This window comes from Pongo abelii, chromosome 7 (genome assembly GCF_028885655.2).
Source record: "Pongo abelii isolate AG06213 chromosome 7, NHGRI_mPonAbe1-v2.0_pri, whole genome shotgun sequence".
Lineage (NCBI taxonomy): Eukaryota > Metazoa > Chordata > Mammalia > Primates > Hominidae > Pongo > Pongo abelii.
In genome coordinates this window covers 77588278-77613100 of record NC_071992.2, presented here as the reverse complement: position 1 = coordinate 77613100, position 24823 = coordinate 77588278, and the positions used below count along the sequence as shown (strand labels likewise).

The 24823-nt window shown below is 36.3% G+C and overlaps 1 protein-coding gene across 7 annotated transcripts in view; it reads right to left on the bottom strand.

Moving 5' to 3' along the window:
- NKAIN3 (sodium/potassium transporting ATPase interacting 3) overlaps positions 1-24823 on the bottom strand; it is a 799758-nt gene that overhangs the window by 423785 nt on the left and 351150 nt on the right. For all 7 annotated transcript variants that reach the window (XR_008527972.2, XM_054561658.2, XM_054561657.2 and 4 more), the window contains one exon: positions 8679-8816. Coding sequence is in view for 6 of the 7 variants with exons in the window: in XM_054561658.2 (XP_054417633.1) it covers positions 8679-8816 (138 nt within the window). In the remaining variant the exon portion in view is untranslated. The remainder of the gene's footprint in view (positions 1-8678; positions 8817-24823) is intronic.

Genomic DNA, 24823 nt, shown 5'->3' with positions numbered 1-24823 from the left:
AATTGGTTACATTTAATGTTCCATCATATATTTGTTTTTCTGAAAGGAGGTTTGCTTTCATTTTTAAGAATAATACAATTATAATAATGAGTTAAAGCTCAAAAATCACTGGAAATTTAGCTGGAAAACATGTTAAAAAGTTAAGATAAGTAAAAATATATAGTGAGATTTTTGGTATATGCAGGTATTGCTGATGCTGTAATATATTCTGTTCATAAAGTCTTCTAGTAAGAGTGGACTTAATAAATTTTAAACTTTCAGTAAGTTTTGAAGCTCTTGCTAGCAAGATGGCATCTAGTGTTTGATATCTTCCATTCTAAATAAATCTAATTATAAGTATATTGAAATGAGAGAGCAATGCTAACCTCTAAGTCATGAGAAAAAAGCCATTGAAAAAGATTAGGAAAAGAACATAAAATAAAGCAATATTAAAGTAAGGCAATAAACTAAATTAATTACAAAACCATATGATAGGACTTAATTATTAGGACTAATTCCTAAACGCACAGGTATTTTTTAGTGAATCAATTCATAGTTATAACAAATGCATAATAAAACACATCTATTTAAAGATCATAGCACAAACTTGGTGATTGATTGAAGTATATTCAGGATCTCTCACAAGTTGTAATCTTGATGCTACTTCTGAACTTGCAAAGGCAAAATTACCAGGCTATGTAAACCTCAACTGTCAGTTCGTACGTTTTTGACAATAAAAGGGTTATTATCCTGGTGCTTTCTGTGTTCCTGGTACTATGGTAAGTGTTTTACATATATCATGTCATTCAATCATCACACTAAAACCAAGGTAGAGGGATAATCATTTAATCACCTATTTAGTGTCAGAGTTAGGATTTGACACCTGATAATAGGATTTCAGAGCTGGGATGCTTAAGCATACAGGGTAGGCTTTGTTTTAAAAGATTTTAGTAAAAGGATTATAGATTCATGGCAAGATAACCAGTCACCAAATTAAGCAATTTGTCAAATGACCAATTCACCAAATTATGAGTTTACCTCAAATTTTTATTCATATACGTTCTATAATTGGCAATTTATTTTAGAATGACAGTATCTTTAGTATTTTACAATTAGTGTGACATGCATAATATGGAATTCTTGTGGTGTTTGTTTTAGCAATATTGTGTAATATCTTCTAGTACATTTACATTACAAGTTTCTTCTAATAAATTTGTGTTTCTTTGCTGAGAACGAAGAAAATATATATTTTTGATTTTTGAATTGTTATAAGGTATGAAGTATACCTTAATGTGCACTTGAGACACAAATCTGATCATGAGTATAAAAGAAAAGAGATAGCTAGAAATACAAATATGGCCATAGAAATTTAGCTAGGCAGGAAGCATTGGGATAGCCAATGGCCAAAGAGACTGCCTACCTTCCCTATCTTCTTTTTGAAGTGGGTTATTTCATTTATAATTCAACTGAAGCAATAACTTAAAAAATAAGACTCTCCATTTTTAAACAAATACCCTTTGGTTATTATAAAGCAGGCTTACATCATGTATTTAGGTATATTAAATATACTTGTAGTAAAGAAAGCTTTTCAATATAAGAAAAAAATCACTCTGCATAATCTCTCCATCTCTCTTCTACTTTGCTTATGTTTAGTATATATATTTTAAATCCAGATCCACATAGACAAGACCTATAATAATGAAAAAAGAATGTTTATGCTTTCTATGTGGCTTCCTAAATATATCCTAGTTTTACAAGGATATTTCAACATTTTTTAATGGAAATAAACTTTGGACATCTTCCAGTCTATTTCTTCCCCATCAAGCAATTAGTTTATAATATGAATTATTTTTACTTTCTGAGCTTGCTTATTTTCTAATTATGAGAAAGACCATTCATTCATTCTTTCATATACACATCAATTTGCTATAATATCATATACAATATGCTAGACTTATAATAAAAATGTAGAGTAATTTTCTTGCTCAGTCATTGTTGTAATATTTTTTAGTAAAGCAAAGGGGAAAAAAGATATATGAACATCTCAAACATTTGTCAAACATTTACTCTGTGTTAGGCTATAGTAAGCAAGTCACATACATTATATAATTATTTAAAATGATATATGGGTCTGGTTTTTCAAATGAGGTAACTATGGCAAAAGGAAAGCAAACAAACATCCCAAGGCTTCACAGCCAATAACTGGTGAAGAGGAATTTAGGTTTGACATTTACCAATTGAATCAAAACCTAACACTCAACTTCATGGTGAGCAGTGACTCTGGAATGGGATTTATGCTGACATAGCAGAAAAATTTTGCTATATAACAATTCAGATTAAAATGAGTTGTCTTTTGCACATGAGCATTTGCATAAAAGTCCAGATAACTAAATTGTGGACTTTTCAAATTCACTTGACCCTTTACAAATTTTTAAAGGCAGTTTTGAGTTAATTTTAATTTCAAGGTTAATCTTATTTCAAAAAATGTTAAACGAATTTGCTAATTCATCTGCATGTGAGTTAAAACCTGCTTGATTAAATTGTCACCCATAAAATAAGGAAGATTTAAGTAATTCTAGGACAAAAATCTTATTTTTAAATTTACAAGTAGAATAAAACATATTTGACCGAGGAGTAAACAGATAGGAAATAACTGATTCTACAACAATGCCTTGTGACGGGGAAATATGATTTCACTGCTTCATACTGTCTATAGCCAAAGAAGCACATAAGGCCCATTCAAAATGCAAGACTGAACACGGTATTCCCCTAAAGCAAGGGGTTCCCAATCTCCAGGCCACAGACCAGTACTGCCTGAGCTCTGCCTCCTGTCAGATCAGCGCGGCACCAGATTCTCATAGGAACACAAGCCCTATTGTGAACTACCCATGTGAGGGATCTAGGCTGTGGCTACTTATGAGAATCTAACTAATGCCTGATGATCTGAGGTGGAACATTTTCATCCCAAAACCAACTCGCCCAACCTCTGGAAAAATTGTCTTCCATGAAACGAGTTCCTGGTGTCAAAAAGGTTGGGAATGGCTGCCCTAATGTACACATTCCACCTTGCACCTTAGCCAAAATAAACTTTCATGAGTAAAGGAGTACTATGTGGTAAAGTTGTTTTTGTATTCTTAAAATAAATACAGAAATAGTAAATTGTACCTTAATAGTGTGATGGTACCTGGAAGGGAATTATTGATCTTTGATTCTGTGATTTGGGGAGGTTTTTCTAATAGTCTTTGCCGAGAGTCCTCCTCAATTATAGTGGCAGGAGCTCGCAACACTACATCTTAGAAAAAAATAAGTCTTGAGGAGTAAGTCAGCTAATGGTAGGTGCAGGTAGCACAGCACATACTATTTTATCATATAATTAATTCCCTCAACCAAGTTCAGGCTGAGATAAGCAAGGCAGTACATTGGTGTCACGTTCTGAGATTTTTAAAAAAGTCCCTGTCCATTCCATCTTGTAAAATCCTTTCATCCAATAAACTTTGATTCATTTATTGTTTGCCCAATCAAGTATTAAGCATATCTAATGGTCTGTACATACAGGAATTGGCCTAGAATACAGGAATAGGCCTAGAATACAGCAATAGATGGGCACAGTTCTGCCTTCCAGAAGTATACATTGTTGAATGGGGCAAGACAAGTAGGGAAGCAATGATGACAACCGGGCAGGGTGGTGGGGTAGAAAGTTACCAGGATTTACAGCAGCAGAAGGGAAGAGGTACTTTCCCTTGCACTCAGTGGTCAGGCAAGGCCTGTAAAAGGTGACTATTTAATTGAGGATTATTAAAGGTTTTCCAAGAGGATAGAGAGATTAAGGCATTCAAGGCAGAAGGAGCAGTATGTGCAAATTGAAGAGGCAAGAGCAGCATGTGGTCTTTGGAAAACACAAATCATTCAGCGTGGCTGGCATAAGGTAGGCAAATGGGGAATGCAGGAGGTGCTGGAGAAGTAGATACAGAAACAATTTTCATAATCTTTGATTTAGACTCTAAGAGTTTGGAAAAACTAGTCATTGGTGAGCTGGAGTCTCATGGTCCTTTACCCAAAACATTTTCATAAAGGTGATCAATTACTTAAACTCAACTGTGATGAACCCTGTCTCTTGTCCAAAATGGCAGTAAATTATCTGTGTTTTTGTAAAACTAGAGCTCTATTAAATTATCTCAGTGAACATACATATTTTATTAATCTCTGCATGAGCACTTAGCACATACCTGGTGCTCCAAAGTGTTTGTTATTTTGAAATGGATTAAATTTAATTGACCTGTCTGTGTGGTGGTTTGGCCAATAAAGGAAGCCAATACTAAAAATAGAAGAAGCAATTTTGAGAGAAAATCTCTTACAATGAAAAAGCTCTTTCCCCTCACAGTGAAAAGTCAGTATGGATTTCTGCTCCAGGACTCTTCTCACTGCCATTGAAAAGCTGCTGCCTCTAATGGGACATATGCCACATTCATTTTCAGTTTTTTATATCAGAATTAATTCCAGGCCACCAGTTGTAGCTTCAAACCAAAGCATTTGTGAAAACAACTCAAGAATGAATTTAAAAAAACCTTCCCAAATAACAACATGCTCTTTTTAAAAAGGCAATTTTTGTGAACAGATTTCCCATACTCATAGATTAATGATTCTTTAGGTACTTTCATCAAATAGATAATTTATACCCATATTAGAATAAGAGGTAATCTGGAGCTTCATAAAGATAACAATATCTGACTGGGAGGTAGGCCAAGACTGTTTCCTATATCACAACTTATACTGACAATGGTAACATTATCATCTGGAATATGCCGGTGAAAGCAAAGCACAGATCATGCTATAGCAGCTCCTTGAATCTAACAATCACAGGCCAGTACACACCCAGTTCTGCTGACCACTACCACCTGTGCTCCTTGGGCTAGTCACTCAATCTTTCTGACCTCTTTTCTCGTCTGGGAAATCAGAGAAGCTAATACATGCCCTGTAGGATATTTATGAGAATGAAACCTAATGACATACATGGATGGCTTTCACACCAATTTATTGCTTTCTTTCTCTCCCTTTCCTGAGATAGGATCCTGAATAAGATAGCAAATAAAATGAAAGAGACTTGGTTGGCATAACCCATAAAAAGAGACCATCAAGATGAGCAAAAACATGGATTGTTGGTCTTGTTGATGCTTTTCTTTGAAGATTCTGAAAGACCTAAAACTGCCTTCCTCTACTCAGAGGAGGGAGGAGGGAGAGAGGGAAGCAAAGGAAAAAGTACCAACAGAGAAGTGACAGCAGTTTCATCATGGGTGGACTCTGTGAACTAGTAGGACACTAGATAAGAAAAATAATCAATAAGTATGTACTGAGCACTAATTACATTCTATGCTCTCAAAGAACACTTTGCCTAGAAGACATAAACATGAACAAATTCTAAAACATACTCAAGACACTCTAGAGGTGAAGGAGCAGAGAGTGATTCACCATTAACATGTATGGAAGAAGGTATCCATGAGAGACTGAGGAAATATTGCTAGACCAAGACACAAACACCAGGCAAGGCTACCAGAGCATGGGGCTGGTGAGGCAGGTGCAGCAGGAGGCCCATGACACTGAGGTGTGCAGACTCTCAGCCCTCCTGGGTCTCAGCCCTCCTGGGTCTCCTGGGTCTCCACACCTGGCTCAGGCCCTCCCCCAGGCCTTGCCCCACTGCTGATCTCATTCCTCTCCACCGCCATTTACTCACCTCTAGAGAGCCCCGGAACCTGCGCCTCCTCACTCCTTACATGGTTAGTGCCTGCAGAGCAGGGCCCCTGACATTTGAATTCTTTCTTATTTTTCCAAACTTAGCACAGTATAGGTCCTCAATAGATGCTTAATGAGTAAATCAGAATTGCTCTGATAGTCCCCCTTCTATGGGCCTTGTGGTGCCTCCGGCCCAGACCCCACTTCACTCCCTTCTTCCCTTGTGGACTCTCATACTTGTACTGCAGACCTCAGCTCTCAACTCCCTGCAGGGTGCCTAACCCCATTGCCCTGCTACAGGCAGATACCCCATTAGACATCTCATGGCTAGTGTGCTCCTTCGTATCACTTATCACGATTGCAATTTAACATTTATGTGGACAATTGTTTGATAAAGGCACACCTCTCTTCATTGCACTGTAAGGTAAGCACCCAGGAAGACAGAGAATGTGTCTGTGTTTTTGCTCACCAGTATAGTCCACACCTAACACAATGCCAAACACAGGGTAGAAGCTCAATAAATATCTTTTGAATTAATAAGTAAAAGAAAAAAGGGAGAAAGAAATTAGAAAAGAAAGAAGTGAGTAAAGGAAAGAGTATGGGAGAGGAAGGGAAAGAAGAAGGAAGAAAGGAAGGAAGGAAAAAAGGAAAGAAGGAAGGAAAGACAGAAAGAGGGAGGGAGAGAGGGAGGGAGGGAGGAAAGAAGGGAGTGAGGTTGGGTGGGAGGGAGGAAGGAAGAAAGGAAAGAGAGAAGGAAAGAAAGAAGGAAGGGAGGGAGGAAGGGTAGAAAGAAGGGAGTGAGGATGGGTGGGAGAGAGGAAGGAAAAAAGGAAAGAGGGAAGGAAGGAAAGAAGGAAGTGAGGGAGAAAGGATAGAAGGAAGGCAGGGAGGATAGGTAGGAGAAAGGAAGGGAGGGAGGGAGGGAGGGAGGAAGGAAGGAAGGAAAGAAGGGAGGGAGGGAGGGAGGCGGGGGACAAAGGAAGGAAAAAAGGAAGAATTGTTAGACATGAGTTTGGTCAAGTACATCAGGCAAGAATATTCTTAGGTCTTATCCAGCTAAGGACCCAGTGGTGGTTTTAAGCCAGTAATTTAAGAAAAGTACAAAGAGCAAATTGGAAGGGAGAAAGGTAGAAAATAAGAGGCAAAGTCCATCTATAGAAGAGAGAAGGCATAAGCCTCAACCAAGGCAGCAGTTGTGTGAATAGTGCATACAGTTAACATTTAGAGGGTAAAATCACCAGGACTAAATGTCACTGGTGTTTACCTATAGCTTCATTCTCTGGAAGCCATCTATGGTTTCAAAGCCACCAGGCATTTTGTTTCGCAGCAGAACACCAAAATCATAAAACGAAAAGTCTGTAATGAGTAAAACTGCTCTATATTCATAGTAACAAAGTAGAACACATTTAGAATTCGATAATAGCTTGATTATGCATGTTATGAAAACATCTTAGGCCTCAAGTCCAACTCCATAAAACCCCCTTCTAGGAGACTGTGTAGTTACTTAGCAGAGGCTACCTTTATTTTATTTTATTTTATTTTATTTTATTTTTTTTGAGACAAGGTTTCTCTCTGTTGCCCAGGCTGAAGTGGAGTGGCATGATCATGGCTTACTGCAGCCTTGATCTCCTGGGTTCAAGCGATCCTCCTGCCTCGGCCCCCCAAATAGCTGGGACCACAGGTGCCCCAATGTCTGGCTACTTTTTGTATTTTTTTGTAGACACGGGATTTCTATTTAAAAAAAAACCCTAGCTGCCCTTGAACTCCTGAGCTCAAGCAATCCTCCTGCCTCAGCCTCCCAAAGTGCTGGGACTACAGGTGTGAGCCACTGTACCTGGTTGAGGCTATTTCTAAGAGAAGGAAAGTAAGGCAGAAATTGTTTAACCCTGGCAGCAAATTGAGAGCTATCAAATGCTCCCAAGGCCATTTGAATGCAGTCTATTCAGTTATCTATATCTGTGAAATGGTGAAAGACATAAAAAAGCCAAGTTTAAAAATCAAAATAGAGAATGGATTAACAGAAAAATTATAACTTTATTATTTTCCACAGGTGGAATTAGATTATGTCAAAGTGGAAAGATGGCATGTTTTTAAGTCTATGATTTTCTTCTTGTGAGGCAATGTCAGTGTATCCCAAGAAAATATCTAGTAATTCTACTGAACACTGTATATTTATTCAGGCTTAATGAACATTTTAAAGTATGTTACTCCAACTTACAATATGTGTATATGCTTATTATTTCTCACAACATTCTCACATGTGTAGCTTATAGTAATGCCCTCTTTTTATGTTATAGAAAAGACAACTAATTACTGTGAATAACTTCCATTAGATTGTGAGTCACAGCATACACCTCATTAAACTGTCCTGTAATGGAGTGTGTGCTGACCAAGTTTTGGATATATGTTTCAAATTTATCTTGACAAACAGAGAAATATTCAATATCAATCAGTATGAAATATGTTAGGGACGTGTACCAAATATCGATCCATACATGCACTTGTAATGTCCTAAATCAATTAAAATTAAAATATATTATTGTTTTCAGTGATTAAACAATTATGCTAGATAGATTTGTTTTTTGGAGTTAGTGACAAATGTCACTGAAAGTTAGGATAAATTAATAGTTAATGTACATTGCATCTAACTATTCTATAACCAAGACTACAAGCAGACCTCCTACTCTATCCAAACCCTATTTTGAATTTCCTTGTAAAACTTGAATTCAGTTACATTGTGAGTGACACCATGTCATCATACACTTTTGAGCATGTTGTTTTGATCTCACTGTACCACATTCATTATGTTGTATTTTCCACAGATAATCACTTCTTAACAAAATTTAACATTTGAGGACTAGAAAAGCAATGCCACATTATATCAGAAGAGGCCACTTAGAAATATTTTAATTATATTCTTATAGAAATTTTGAGTTGTTTATATGAAGAGAAATGATAAAAATAAGACTTACCACCATTATGTATCGAGGTCTGTACTGAATGGTCCCAAACAAACCCAATATGACAACTATTATGTGTAGAAAATTTCCAAGAATAGGCGCCCACTGGAAACCAAGGAAGTCAAAGATCTGCCTCTCTAATGCTGAGACCTATAAGAAAAAAAGAAAGTTCATTAGCATTGAATCCAAGCATCATCATACTATTTTAATCTTTATCTCATGGCTGGAGGAGTCTGCATATTCAACTTCAATCACACTTTTTGTTACCATTATTATTAGAATTTTCATTCTTATTTCATGGCTGTTTTATGCACCTTCTCTCAGAAAATATACTAAGATAGTTTTGAGCATTATAACTTCAAGTATAATCAGATTTTAAATCTATCTGGAGAGTTAGAGATACACCTCTTAAATCATTTTCTACAGTAGAAAATCCAGACAGATTTTTTATGTTTTAAGTTCATCATTTTTATTTTTATATTAAAAATTATGTTTAATTATTAGGGGTACATAATAGGTATATATATTTATGGGGTACATGTGATGTCTTAATATAGGCATACATATGTAATAATCACAGCAGGGTAATTAGAGTATCCAACACCTCAAACATTCCTCTTTTCTTTTTGTTAGGAACATTCCAATTCTACTCTTTTAATTGTTTTAAAATATGTGATAAATTATTGTTGACTATAGTCACCCTGTTGTGCTATCAAATACTGGATCTTATTCATTCTATCTACCTCTATTTTTGCATTTATTAACCATCCTCATTTTATCTCTTCCTCGCTCCCCCTCCCAGCCTCTGGTAACCATCATTCTACTCTCTATCTCCGTGAGTTCAATTGTTTTAAATTTTTGCTCCCACAAATAAGTGGGAGAACATGTGAAGTTTGTCTTTCTGTGATTGTCTTATTTCATATCATTATTTTTAATAAAACGATTGGCTTAGTAAAACATAATTGGATCAAAAACAAAGAACTCCAGGCTTGTGACACTAGAACTAGTATCATTTTGGAAAAAAACAAAAAACAAAAAAAACCTTCTACCTATCCCCGCTTTCTTGTGTGAAATATACATTAGCCAAACCTTGTCTCTTTCTTTTCCTTTCCTTAGATTGCCAATGGTGATAATGACTAACCACCTGTTCAAAATGAAGCTTACTCATTTACTTACTCTGGGCTCAAGACTCTGATCTAAAATTAGAGTTAACCCCTTTGAATCACATTTTATTGAGATCATATACCTACAAGAAAATTTATCTTGGATTAGATAGCATCCTTTTAGAATACCAAATAGAAATTATGAGGTCGTTACAATTTTAGACATGCCACAGTTTATTATATTTGTATTACATACATCTACATTTTAAAACAATTATAAAATGTGTCAATATATACACAACCATTTATGATGAAACAGATGCATTTCATACGGTCCAGTGAATACCAAAAATGCCATTATTATGTTCTAACAGTATTTCTTGTATTCTACATTGAAAAATTTTACAATATCACCTGCTGTATTTGGACACGAATCATTATACATTTCAGGCATTTTTCTAGTTTTGTATTGATAAAATAGTAATTCTAATGAAATGATCCAGTGATTAGCCATACTGATGGCACTGGAAACTGCAGCTTTGAAATGAAAATGGCACCCTAGGTATTTTTCTAGTTATGTTCCAGGTGTATGCTTGAATAGCTTTAATTTCCTTGGACATAAAGAAATGTCCTCTATCCAGTAAGCTGAATTTACCTTGGTTAAGATTTGCCTTCAGCAAGCGATGGAGGAAAAGAGAGCGAACGCCTAAAGAAAACCACAACAGATCCACATTCATTTCATGGGTATTTCCTGATCATGGAGTGATATGAATCAGGATACATTCAGGATTCATCTCTTGAATCCATAAATGTTCAGAAATGGCTAAAACACAAAATATCAGAGCAAGGTAAGAAGCAACACAGTGTTTTCAACCTCCTGCTTGTCTCTGCTTGTGACTCTAATTACTCCTTAGGAACCTTTCTCTAAAAATTAGTTCCTGGGAACTTTTCTATGCAGCATTTTATTTATAGGCCCATCAGTGATACAAATATGTATTTTTTACATGTCCAAACATAACTAAAATACTAAAAAAAAAAAAAAAGGAAGCCCTGAAGAGCAGCTGCAGGCCATTCATTCTGAAAACAAAACAAAACAAAAACAAAAAAAACCACGCTATTTTAAAGCAGTTGTGCATGACAAAAACCTTTAAGGTGAACTTTCAAAGAGAAAAACTCATTTTCTTTTCTGTCAGTAGATGCATGGATAACATTCTCTTTTATGATATTAAAGAAAACACAGGTAATGAAAGAAAAGCCAAATTAATGCCACTTATGAGAAAATATGCATTTTACATTCAAGGCACTCTCTCTATTTATTAATATTTATTCCCTGAGAACTTAAAAAAATGAATTGAGGTGGGAAGAAATAAGAGCACAAATAAAAGGCCATGAAAAACAGAGAAGGGAGCATATCGAGAATACGGAGAAGGGCAGCTGTAACAACGAAACAAACTGTGAAAACTAGATTTGAGTATTATAAATTTGAAAATGTAACTAACAACAACAAAGACTTCAAAAATAAACAAAACACCATTGTATTTTTTACCTAATTATTCTATCTAACTTCCATTTTAGTTGCTTAGCCATTTTGTTTACTGGCTAATATTTTCTCTCTAAATGTCATAATCTCTAGAGACACCACTTTTTGCCCTTGACTGTAATATTTATAATAATGACCCAGAGACCCCAAATAAGGTGCAATTATATCCAAGTTGCTTTGTTAAGTCGGAAAATGGATGAATGTTCTTTAGAAATATCTCAGTTAAAATGGCTCTAATCTGTGGTGTTGGGGAGATGCTAGCCTTGGTTGGGGGGGCAGGAGGCATCCCTTCCCCATTCTATGGTCAGTGAACTTAAGTTGGGAACTTGATGTCTGCCATGATGGGAATATTTGCAAAATGGAAATCAGAAAATGCTGAAAATTAGAATTTGTTTATATGCATGTTTCGAGAACCTATGTTAAACTTTTACCTGCACACCACTGAATATGGCACCTAGAAAACAGTGGTTGTGATTCAGAAGAGCAGTGGAAGGAAGTCACTAAATTGTAATGTAGCATAAATAGAAAGCAATCAGTCCAGATGAGGGCAGAAGGGTAGAGGACTGAAAGAGGATCTCTGCAGAGATGACCAAGTGAAGAGAATGAATGAGACCCTTACAGAACTTGAGTTTTAAAAAAAGTAGAGAAATAAAGAAAATCTAAAGGGAGTAAGATGCTCCAGAGAAGGTGAAATCAACAGACCTAAAGAAAAATGCATCTTTTGCTCATTTTTTGATCAGATTATTAGATTTTTTAATAGAGATGTTTGAGTTCCTTATATATTCTGATTTATTAACCCTTTGTCAGATGGGTAGTTTGCAATTTTTTTCTCCCATTCTGTGAGTTGTCCCTCCACTTTGTTGATTGTTCCCTATGCTGTGCAGAAGCTTTTTAACTCGATGTGATCCCATTTGTCAATTTTTGGTTTGGTTGCCTGTGCTTGTGGGATATTCCTAAAGAAATCTTTGCTCAGTCCAATGTCCTGGAGAGTTTCCCTAGTGTTTTCTTCTAGTAGTTTTATAGTTTGAGGTCTTAGATTTAGGCCTTAAATCTATTTTGATTTAATTTTCGTATATGGCAAGAGATATGAGTCCAGTTTCATTCTTCTGCATATGGATACTCAGTTTTCCCAGACCCATTTATTGAAAAGATTGTCCTTTCCCCAATTTGTGGTTTTAGCATCTTTGTCAAAAATTAGTTCACTTTAGATATATAAGTTTATTTCTGGGTTCTCTATGCTGTTCCATTAATCTATGTGTCTTTTTTTATGCCAGTGCCATGCTATTTCAGTTACTATAGCTCTGTAGTACAATTTGAAGTCAGGTAATGTGGTTCTCCAATTTTGTTATTTTTGTTAAGGACAGCTTTGGATATTCTGGGTGTTTTGTGACTACATATAAATTTTAAGATTGTTTTTTCTATTTCTGTGAAGCATGTCATTGGTATTTTGGTAGAGAGCACCTCAGATCTGTGGATTGCCTTGGGTAGTGTGGATATTTTAACAATATTGATTCTTTCAATCCACAAACATGGAATATCTTTCCATTTTTTGGTGTCCTCTTAAAATTTCTTTCATCCATGTTTTATAGTTTTTATTGCAGAGATCTTTCACATTTTTGGTTAATTCCTAGGCATTTAATTTTATTTGTAGCTATTATGAATGGGATTACTTTCTGGGTTTCTTTTTTAGATTGTTTGCTGTTGGCATACAGAAATGCTACTGATTTTTGTATGTTGATTTTGTATCCTGCAACTTTACTAAATTTGTTTGTCAGTTCTTATATTTTTGGTGGAGTCTTTAGGTTTTCCCAAATATAAAATAATATCATCTGCAAACAAGGCTAATTTGACTTCTTCCTTCCCAATTTGATGCCCTTTATTTCCTTCTCTTATGTGATTGCCCTAGTTAGTACTTCTGGTACTACTCTGAATAACAGTGATGAAAGTGGGCATGCTTGCTGAGTTCCAGGTTTTAGAGGAAACACTTTCAGTTTCTCCCTATTCAGTATCATACTAGCTGTGGGTCCGTTGTATATGGCTTTTATTTGTTGAGGTAATTCCTTCTATACCCAGTTTTTTTGAAAGGTTTTTATCCTGAAGGGATGTTGACATTTATCAAATGCCTTTTCAGCATTAATTGAAATGATCATATGGTTTTTGAGTTACTTCTCGAAAGAAGACATATAAATGGCCAATGGGTATATAAAAAGGTGGTCAACATTACCGATCATCAGAGAAATGCAAACCAAAACTGCAATAAGATATGAACTCACCTCAGTTAAAATGGCTTATATCCAAAAAACAGGCAATAGCAAATGCTGGCAAGGGTGTAGAGAAAAGGGAAACCCTGTACACTGTTGGCGGAAATGTAAATAATTACAACCACTATGGAGAACAGTTTGAATTTATTTCTGGGTTCTCTATGCTGTTCCATTAATCTATGTGTCTGTTTTTATGCCAGTGTCATGCTGTTTCAGTTACTACAGCTCTGTAGTACAATTTGAAGTCAGGTAATGTGATTCCTCCAATTTTGTTATTTTTGTTAAAATAAACTAAATAAAATAAATTCAAAAAACTAAAAATAGAGCTACCATATGATCCAGCAATCTCACTTATAGGTTTATACCCAAAAGAAAGGAAATCAGTATATCAAAGTGATATCTGTACTTCCATGTTTATTGCAGCACTATTCACAATAGCCAAGATTTGGAAGCAACCTCTGTCTATTAAGAGATGAAAGGATAAAGAAAATGTGGCACATATACACAATGGAGTAGTATTTAACCATAAAAAGAATAAGATCCTGTCATTTGTGTCCTGTCATTTGCCAGAGCATGGACGGAACTAGAGGTCATTATGTTAAGTGAAATAAGCCAGGCATAGAAAGACAAACTTCACATGTTCTCACTTACTTGTGGAGATAAACATAAAAACAATTGAACTCATGGGGACAGAGAGTGGAATGATAGTTACCAGAGGCTGAGAAGGGTAGTAGGGGTTGGAGGAAGTGGAGAGGTTAATGAGTACAAAAAAAATAGAAAGTATGAACAAGGTCTAGTATTTGATAATACAACAGAGTGACTATAAGTAATAATTTAATTGTACATTTTAAAATAGCTAAAAAAGTATAATTAGATTGTTTGTAACACCAAGAATGAATGCTTGAGATGACGGATACCCCATTTATCTTGATGTGATTATCACACATTGCAAGCCTTTATCATAAAATTGCATGTACCCCATAAGTCTATACACCTACTATGTACCCACACAATTAAAAATTAAAAGCTTAAAAAGAATGAACAAAATAAAATAAAACTTGAAAATCTTAGATACTTAAAAAAAGAACAATGGAATTATTTCTAAAAGAAAGCTAAAGTAGGTAAGAATCTGTACACTATAAAGAATAGGATGAAAATAAATATCTTTTATTAAAAAGTTACAAAGTAAAGGTGATCAAGATCTTAATAAAAAGGAAGAAAAGAAGGCAGGAAAGAAAGAAGGAGGAGAGGAGGGAAGTAAGAAGGAAAATAAACCAAATCATATACATAACGAAAGCATGGTTCAAAAATACCAAAAAATTAAAATGGGGCATGATTTTCATGTAAATTGAAGAAACCATTGAAATAGCCTTGTTGAGTGGCACAGCACAGGAAACACTGTAGCTGCAATTGAGGAATGAAACCCTAGCTCATGCTAGGTGCTGCATGAAAAATATTTCACAGTCATTATAACTGTTGTATTAGATTATACCTTTAAGAATCAAATTGTAAAAGACTTGAAAGTCTTCAGTATGGTTATTGAACAAAATATTAGTGTTATTTGACCATATGAAGTATATCTAAGAGAGGTTGGAATGGGCTGAATGTTATGTGTCTATATTTTGTATGTCATGGCAAGGAGGAAGGGGCATGTTTTAAAATTCTTCCTGCAGAGTCAGGTGTTTTCTTATGAGGCTCCAAGGTGAAAATAACATTTCCTGCAAGTCTATGAATCATTAGCCATGCCCCACATTAACTACCTATACTCCCAGTAACGTAAGAAATGTCCTTGCTTGCTTATTTCATCCTCAAGCAATGTATATAGAGACAAATGGGAGTGCCTTTAAAATACAATGTTTCTTATTGACACATTGATGTGGTTTGACTCTGTGTCCATACCCAAATCTCATCTTGTAGCTCCCATAATTCTCACGTTGTTGGAGGAACCCAGTGGGAGATGATTGAATCATGGGGACAGGTCTTTCCTGTGCTTTTCTCATGATAGTGAATAAGTCTCATGAGATCTAATGGTTTTAAAAAGGGGAGGTTCCCTACACAAGCTCTCTTCTCTTGTCTGCCACCAAATGAAATGTGTCTTTCACCTCCTGCCATGATTGTGAGGCCTCCCCAGCCATGTGGAACTATAAATCCAATAAACCTCTTTCGTTTGTAAATTGCCCAGTCTCACGTATGTCTTTATCAGCAGTGTGGAAACAGACTAATACAGTAAATTAGTACCAGTAGAGTGAAGTGTTGCTGAAAATATACCCAAACATGTGGAAGTGACTTTAAAACTAGGTAACAGGCAGAGGTTGGAACAGTTTGGAGGGCTCAAAAGAACACAGAAAGATGTGGGAAAGTTTGGAATTTCCTAGAGACTTGCTGAATGGCTTTGACAAAAATACTGATAGTGATTTGAACAACAAGGTCCAGGCTAAGGTGGTCTCAGAAGGAGATGTGGAACTTGTTGGGAACTGGAGCAAAGGTGACTCTTGTTATGTTTAAGCAAAGAGACTGGCAGCATTTTGTCCCCTTGAACTTGAGAGAGATGATTTACGGTATCTGATGGAAGAAACTTCTAAGCAGCAAAGCATTCAAGAGGTGACTTGGGTGCTGTTAAAGGCATTCAGTTTTGAAAGGGAAACAGAGCATAGAAGTTTGGAAAATTTGCAGCCTGACAAGGCAATAGAAAAGAAAATCCCATTTTCTGAGGTGAAATTCAAGCCAGCTACAGAAATTTGCCTAAGTAAAGAGAAGCCCAATGTTAATCCCCAAGACAATGGGGAAAATGTCTCCAGGGCATGTCAGAGGTCTTCATGGTGGCCCCTCCAATCACAGGCCTGGAGGCCTAAGAAGAAAAAGTGGTTTCATGGGCTGGCCCAGGGTTCCTATGCTGTGTGCAGCCTAGGGATTTGGTGCCCTAGGTCCCAGATGTTCCAGCTATGGTGTAAGGAGCCAACATAGAGCTCGGGACAAGGCTTTAGAGGGTGCAAGCCCCAAGCCTTGACAGCTTCCATGTGGTGATGAGCCTGTGGGTGCACAGAAGTCTAAGAAATGGGGTTTGGGAACCTCTGTCTGGATTTCAGAAGATTTATGGAAATGCCTGGATGCCCAACAGAAGATTGCTGCAGTGGCGGGGCCCTCATGGAGATCCTCTGCTAGGGCAGTGTGGAAGGGAAATGTGGGGTTGGCGCTCCCATGCAGAGTCCGCACTGGGGTACTGCCTAGTGGAGTTGTGAGAAGAGGGTCACCATCCTCCAGACCCCAGAATGGTAGATCCACCAACAGCTTGCACTGTGTGCCTGGAAAAGCTGCAGACACTCAACATTAGCCCACAAAAGCAGCTGGGAGGGAGGCTGTACCCTGCAAAGCCACAGAGGTGGAGCTGTCCAAGACCACAGCAACCAACCTCATGACTAGCCATCATGGTGAAACCCCTTGTCTACTAAAAATACAAAAATTAGCCAGGCATGGTGGCTTATGCCTGTAGTCCCAGCTACTTGGGAGGCTGAGGCAGGAGAATTACTTAAACCTGGGAAGCAGAGGTTTCAGTGAGTCAAGATTGCAACACTGTACTCCAGTCTGGGCAGTAGAGTGAGACTGTCTGGAAAAAAAAAAAAAAAAGCCTATTTCAATAACCCAAGACTTATTTGAAATGGCCTAGGAAATACCAATTTGGCTAATAAGAATGATATTTAGAGCTTTTAAATCACACTTTAAGGAAAGAGTTGATTCTTCATGTTTATGAAATATTTATCACATGAATTCCTAGGCTAGAGACTACACACAAGACAGTAGCAGTCACACAATACTCTATAATTTATTTTGTGAAACTATGATTTGACCAAATGCTTTCTTATGATTCTGCCAATATGTGTGACCCTGTTTTAATCTTTTTCATTGTGTCTAACTTTAGTGAATAGTGGAAAAATCCAAGTGGAATGAGAGTAAAAGGCAGCTCACTTTGAGCTGCCTATTGGAAAGGCACGATTGGTTTTAAGATGTGATGAGATTTGGAGGGACCAGAGGTGAAATGATATGGTTTGGCTCTGTGTCCCCACCCAAATCTCATCTTGCAGCTCCCATAATTCCCATATGTTATGGGAGGGACCTGGTGGGAGATGATTGAATCACAGGGGCGAGTCTTTCTTGTGCTGTTCTCGTAATAGTGAATAAGCCTCACGATATCTGATAGTTTTAAAAATGGGAGGTTCCCTCCCCAAGCTCTCTGCTCTTGTCTGCTGCCATGTGAGATGTGCCTTTCACCTTCAGCCATGATTGTGAGGCCTCCCAACCATGTGGAACTGTAAGCCCAATAAACCTCTTTCCTTTGTAAATTGCCCTGTCTTGAGTATGTCTTTGTCAGCAGTGTGAAAACGGATTAATACACCCATATATGATGATTAATGCTTCATGTGGCATTATTCATAATTGCTCATAACAATTATTCTTAATTGTAAACATTAATTTACACATAAAACTAAAGAGCTATGAAAACTTCAGGTGACTAAATATATTCCTTGGTATTTGACCAAACTGGTCTATAGGATAAGCATCTGCCCAAATAAGAGCTAAGAAAGAAGGCTCATTCTTGTTGAGTGGGTACCCTTGGAGATTCTTCACAATAAGGAAAGTGAGCTGCCTTTTACTCTCATTCCACTTGGATTTTTCCACTGTTCACTAAAGGTAGACACAATGAAAAAGATTAAAATAGGGTCACACATATTGGCAGAATTGTAAGAAAGCATTTGATCAAATCATAGTTTCATAAAATAAATTAAAGTGTATTGTATGACTGCTACTCTCTTGTGCATAGTCTCTAGCCTAGGAATTCATGTGATAAATATCTCATAATCATGAAGAATCAACTCTTTCCTTAAAGTGTGATTTAGAAGCTCTAAATATCATTCTTAGCCAAATTGGTTATTTCCTAGGCCATTTCAAATAAGTCTTGCGTTATTGAAGTAGGCTTTTTTTTTTTTTTTCAGACAGTCTCACTCTACTGCCCAGACTGGAGTACAGTGTTGCAATCTTGACTCACTGCAACCTCTGCCTCCCAGGTTTAAGTGATTCTCCTGCCTCAGCCTCCCAAGTAGCTGGGACTACAGGCATGAGTCACCATGCCTGGCTAATTTTTATATTTTTAGTAGACCAGGGGTTTCACCATGATGGCCAGTCTGTTCTCAAAGTCCTGGCCTCAAATGATCTGCCCACCTCAGCCTCCCAAAGTGCTGGGATTACAGGCATGGACCACTGTGCCCACCCTGAAGTAGTCTTCTTTATGTCTGGAAAGTTCACATATGCCTCAACTCCACTAACACATTATTTGCTCTAAAATATCCTATCCATTCAACTCCCAAGGGACTATTCATGCTTGAGGTTGATGAAGCCCAACTTCTATGTACATCAGCATGGGTTAGGCCAAGTACAGTTTTATATTTTAAACTGTAATTTCAGAGTATTATTTTCAGGGCTCTGAAAAAAAGCTCAATAGCATTTGTATCATGACCCTACTTCATCATGTAATACCACAGAGTCCTAATAACCTGGAGACTTGCCACTATGCTAGACAGGGCTACTCTGGAGAAGTTTCCATGTGTCTACAGGCAGGTGAATAAGCCTTAGGATGAGTATAGACTTTGAGATGGATCCAGGAATTCTATATTTGTAATGCTTGTGATGCAGTTCAACCAACAAAGAGAGTTGTAGTCTGATATATCACCTCCTTTTCCTATTACTTGGTTTTTAGTACCATCCCTGGTGGCCTGAATGGTCATTAGCACTTATGTAGCTAGGTGAGGTGGAATTGCACATGCTCAGAGGAAGAGTACTTTCCTTAATATCAAGTGTGATTGTCTAGGTTGTTCCTTGAACTAGCTCTTCTAGATGAAAGAATTGTCTCCAGAACATTTGAAAAGGCTACTTGAATTCTGTTTATATATGTTTTAGTCCCTATATCTCAAGAAGTGAAATGGGGATTTCTTATCCTTAAAATTCAATAATAAAGATGTAAACTACTTTGTCAGGCAAACAATATGGGATCTCAGAAAACAGCTACATGTTGTGTGGCAAGTCTATTTTATTTTAAGAGATAAGGAACTGTGGATCACATCTTAAGGAAAGTTTTCTGTTAAAAGAGGAATGAATATTACATTGCAAATAGACAGATTTATGGAAGCTGATGAACTGAAAAAGTGCATGTGAAGGACATCTATGTATCACAAATTCACTCAGGAAAGTCTTTTGTTTTTCTTGTGCACTGACTCAGAATATCAACTGGCAGAGTGAAAATGATTTCGCAAAATTTTCAATATGTCGAAAAAGGCAAATATATTAAAGAAATATTCTAAAGCCTACAAAACAGTAATACTATGGATATGACAATATTTGTCACTTCAATTTTTTATATTTATTAATCTAATCTGATGCTATCCCTATTAGATACAGGAAGATACTCAGAATGATCAACTAATCAACCTCAGAGCTGGGACCTAGTATATTTATGCTCTGACCATACCATTCTGAAATCATGCAGTCAAAATGCATACTGTTTAATGAGTTTAAATTCAGAAATAAGCTTTATCATAAAATGTAGGAAAAAATATAGGATGCATGATGCTGTGTTTCGTGATTTAGTCCTCTTTCTTCTCCACCCCACCCATATCTAGGTGGGGCAATTTCTTCCTCAAGTGTTTACAAAAGGAAAGTTGCACTTTTCAGAAACTTATTAGCTGTGCTATCTTAGTCAACCTTCAATTTATCAAAAGTAGGTAACAGTAATCTTTAATTTGATATACATGTCAAAAACATAGATGGCATTCGATAAGTAGAAAAAGTAGTATATTTATTTCCAATTGCTATTTCAGTGTTCTAGCAAATTACCAAAACTTATATTACTTTATTACTTTATAATCTTTTTACTTTATAATATTATATTACTTTATTATCTTTTGTAGTCCAGAATCTGAAACAGGTCTCAATGGGCTAAAATCAAGGAATCAGAAGGGCTGCATTCCTTCTGGAGGCCATAGGGGAGACTTCCTTTTTTTTAACTTTTCCAGCTTCTAGAAGTTCCCCACATCTCTTGATGGGTGGCCCTCTTCCACCATCTTCAAAGCCAGCCACAGTGGGCTGAGTCCTCATGCTACCATCATTCTGTTCCTTCTCACCTGTCTCCTTCTTCCACTTATAAAGACCTTTATAATTACATTGAGCCCTTTTGGATAATTTAGGAAAACTTTCAATTTCAAGAACAGCTAAATACTTAATTCCATCTGTGACGTGCAATCTCCTTTGTCATGTAAAGTAAAATATCAACACATTCCAGTGATTCAGACATGGACATCTTTGGGACCAATATTCTGTCTACCACACCATTTCTTCTTGCTCTGTCAATTCGGAGTTCCCTTGTTAATGGTACCCTGCCAGCTAGCGGGCATGTATGCACATCTCAGCCTGGCTCTGACCGGTCTAAGAAGAATCTTGAGTCTCTCTTTTTCTCCCAACCCCAGAAAACCACATCTGAGCTAATGTTACTGTCTGTTCCACTCCTTCTAGGACCAACCCTATTACTTAGGTGACCAGGACTTCTCCCACACCATCCTGAATCCACTGGAAGTTTTCATTCCAGAAAAATTCATTGAAGTAGCATTATAATTCAAAATTTGTAATATAGGTATAAGAATTTTGATATAAAGAAACATAGCCTTAACTCTACAAAAGTACTTATAAAGCTATATCCACAAAGCATAATAGAAAGGAAAAGATAAAGATTTCCAGTATATATCCTAGAGTATATATATCCTATATACTACTAATACCCCATTTGAGATTAAAGTATTATGAATAAGTTCCTTTTCTTTGCCTAGAAAAATAACTTTCATGTCTATAATAAGGAAAATCATTTGAGTTTCACTAGTGATACTTAATGATCAATAGTAACATTCAGCACTTATGCAGTGATTTTTATTTTCAAGCTGCTCTACTGACATTCATCAAATTCAGGATACTCTGACTCTTTAAAGATGAATCAACTGAAAAAAAGTTGGAGCTGGTGTCTCTGGAGTCCAGAGTATGGTATGTTTTGTGGTGGCAGGGATTATGACAACCAAATGATAACAGATGACTAGATGAAGAGAAAGATTTTACATATATGATTAATGTAATGTGGAAAGACTGTGATGCAAACATAAAACATTTTTAAAAATACTTCTGCTCCAACCATTAGAATATAATTCACTATTTCCTTTTAGATTCAGTTTTATAAACATAAAGCCATTAATTTTTTTCTTTCTTTTGTTCACTCATTCATTTATTCAACAACTACCATTTAACAATTATGAGGTAAGCACTAGGAGTACAAAGGTGAATGGCAGAATTCTTGGTTGGAGGAGTTAGTTCTTACTCTGGTGGAGAAGACAGGCATAAAGCAAATAATTATAATAAAATCTTATATATGCTATAGTAAATGGGTGTCCAAAGAGCCAAAGGAACAAAGAATAAAGGTGTTTAACCTCTGCCTGAGAAGACAAGCATATTCAAGGCACCTTTACAAAGAGGCTGCTGTTGAACACTATTCTCAAGCCATGGTCAAAGGTATTGCAGAAGAAAAGGGTGGGGGCAGAACAATTAAAGCTAAAGGTAGAACAAAGCATTTCCATAAGCCGTGCAGTATCTGACGTGCCTCTGAAATAAACGCCTTAAAAACAGAGATAGCCTCTGCTTTACAAGAATGATGGATTGACTTGGGATTTTTTTAACTTTACAGTGGGCAAAAGCAACAAGCATTCATAGAAAGTGTACTTTGAGTACCTATACAACCATTATGTTTTTCATTTATAGTATAGACATTCAATAAATTACAAGATATTCAATACTTTATTATAAAATAAACTTTGTCTTAGGTTATTTTGCCCAATTGTAGGGTAATTTAAGTGTCTAATGTGAGCACATTTAAGGGAGGCTAGGTAGGATAAGTTATACTACTCAGTACGTTCGGTTCGGTGTATTAAATGCATTTTTGACTTTCAATATATTCAATTTACAATGTGTTTATCAGGACATAACCCCAACACAAGTGAAGTAGCATCTATATTCAATTTTAGTTTCACTAAACTTAAATCCACTTTCAAGTCTTTTTCTTAATTGCACAAGTTGTAGAAGCAATATTATGTAGTGGTAGATATTCAGACTCTTGGGCCAGACCATTTTGTTTCAAATCCTGGCTCTGCCATTTATACTGACATGTGATCCTGAGCAACATCCTTAAACTCTGTGCCTTGATTTCCCCTCTGTAAAATCAGGAAAATAATAGAAACTTTAATTGTTGTTTTGGTAATGAAATGAGTTAATATGTATAAGGCATTTAAATCCATGCCTGGCGCTCTCTCTCTCTCTCACACACACACACACACATGCACACACATATGCCTATGTATACATATGTATGTACATATATAGGTACATACATACATATGGACACGTTTGGTCTTATATAATGATATGAAAATGATGTTTATAAAGGGAGAGATTGGAAATGAAATGTCTGATATTATAGGATAATAAAAGTACATGTTGATATATCAAAAAAATAAAATATTACATGCCCATAAAATAGTGTATATCCAAGATGTATTGATATAAAAATCTGATCACAATACTTTATGCAGGAAAAAATCATGTGTATGTATAATGGGATTTTACTTAATAATATGAAATTTATATTTATTCATTGAATCAACAAATATTTTGAGATTTTCCAAGTGTATGAAATGCTTGTGTAGCTATGCATATAAATCATGTATGTGTACAGCTGTGTGTATGGAAACATACAATATTAAATCCATATATCTAAGTTACCTCTGAATGGTGAAATATTGGTTGTTTAAAAATTATTGCTATTCTAAATTTTCTAAATATTTTAGCCAACAAACACAAATTATCTGTGTTAAAAAGAGATTTTCTCCGTGTGTGTGTGTTTGTGTGTCCACCCACAGTAGGTAATACATTTTACATCTTCTACCACATACATACTGAAACAAAACATCAAGAAGCAATGGTTAACTTTATCATGTGTGCCATAACCTGTTCTGTTCTGTTCTATTTTATTATATTTGATTATATAATGCTAGCCTAGACCTACTAAATTGATTTTCCAACCTAAAAATGGGCAGACCAAGAATTGGAGTTTGTATAACTCCAGTGTAGAACACATATGGTGGAATGTGCCTCACATTAAGAAAAGAAAAGCAAGATGTACATGGTTAAAGACTTCGGAATTTACCTTGGTTACTGGGAAACCATTAAACGATTTATTTCTTGCATAAAGAAGTTTCATAAACAGCATTATTCTTTAAAAACACCTGGTCAGGTTTGGAGCTGTTTTGATCTTGCTCTGTAATGAGAGTGGGGAGGTAGTGGGGGTGAGGGTGGGACTCTGGCTAAGGGTAGGGAGCAAGACAGAAGCTATTGCAATGAGCAGGTGAGAGATGGCGTGGATGTGAACTCAAACTGTGGCCAAAGGGATTTAGAGGAGGGACCTTGTGTTAATATTTTTAAAATTAGTATCTAAAGGACAATCATTTGTGTGAAGTGAAGAACAAAGTAGGTCAATTCTGCTTACGTCTTCACACTGACCAAGAAAACTTGTTGGATGGCTATTGTTACAATCATTGAAAGCAGGGAAGAAAATCACCGTTTTGAAGCTAATGTGTTTGAATCTCTATGGAAGGTCTTACACAGCATCAGGTTACAGAGTTCAATTGTGGGCTTTCTCTGTCCTTTGATTTAACGCAAATTAAAACCTAGTGTGTATGGTTCGCCTGATGGTTGTGCACTTAAGTGACTCAAAGCAAGGAGTTTTGAAATTCCCTGCAGAGCTCAATACTAGGTTTGGAAGCTCTCTCCTCCCCGTCTGTCAGTGTGTGCATGGAGAAGTCAAGTGTTTTCTTAATGTACATTAAACCAAATATAATTAGAATAATTCAAACAACAGCTGCAGATTGGGTACAAAACATCCTGTAGAGAAACCTAACACCTGCTAAAAATAACTTTTGGGTTATTCACTGTGAGAGATTATTTTAATCACTGCTTCTCTTATATCAACCCAGTTACCTTAACTAAATATAAAGAGTTTCAAGCTATGGTGCTTAACTCTGGGAAATGAGGTTCTCATAATTAAGTAAACTTTTGAAATATTTCCTTTGGTGGTACACATTTAAAAAATAATCTTACATTTTACTAACAGGTTCTTGC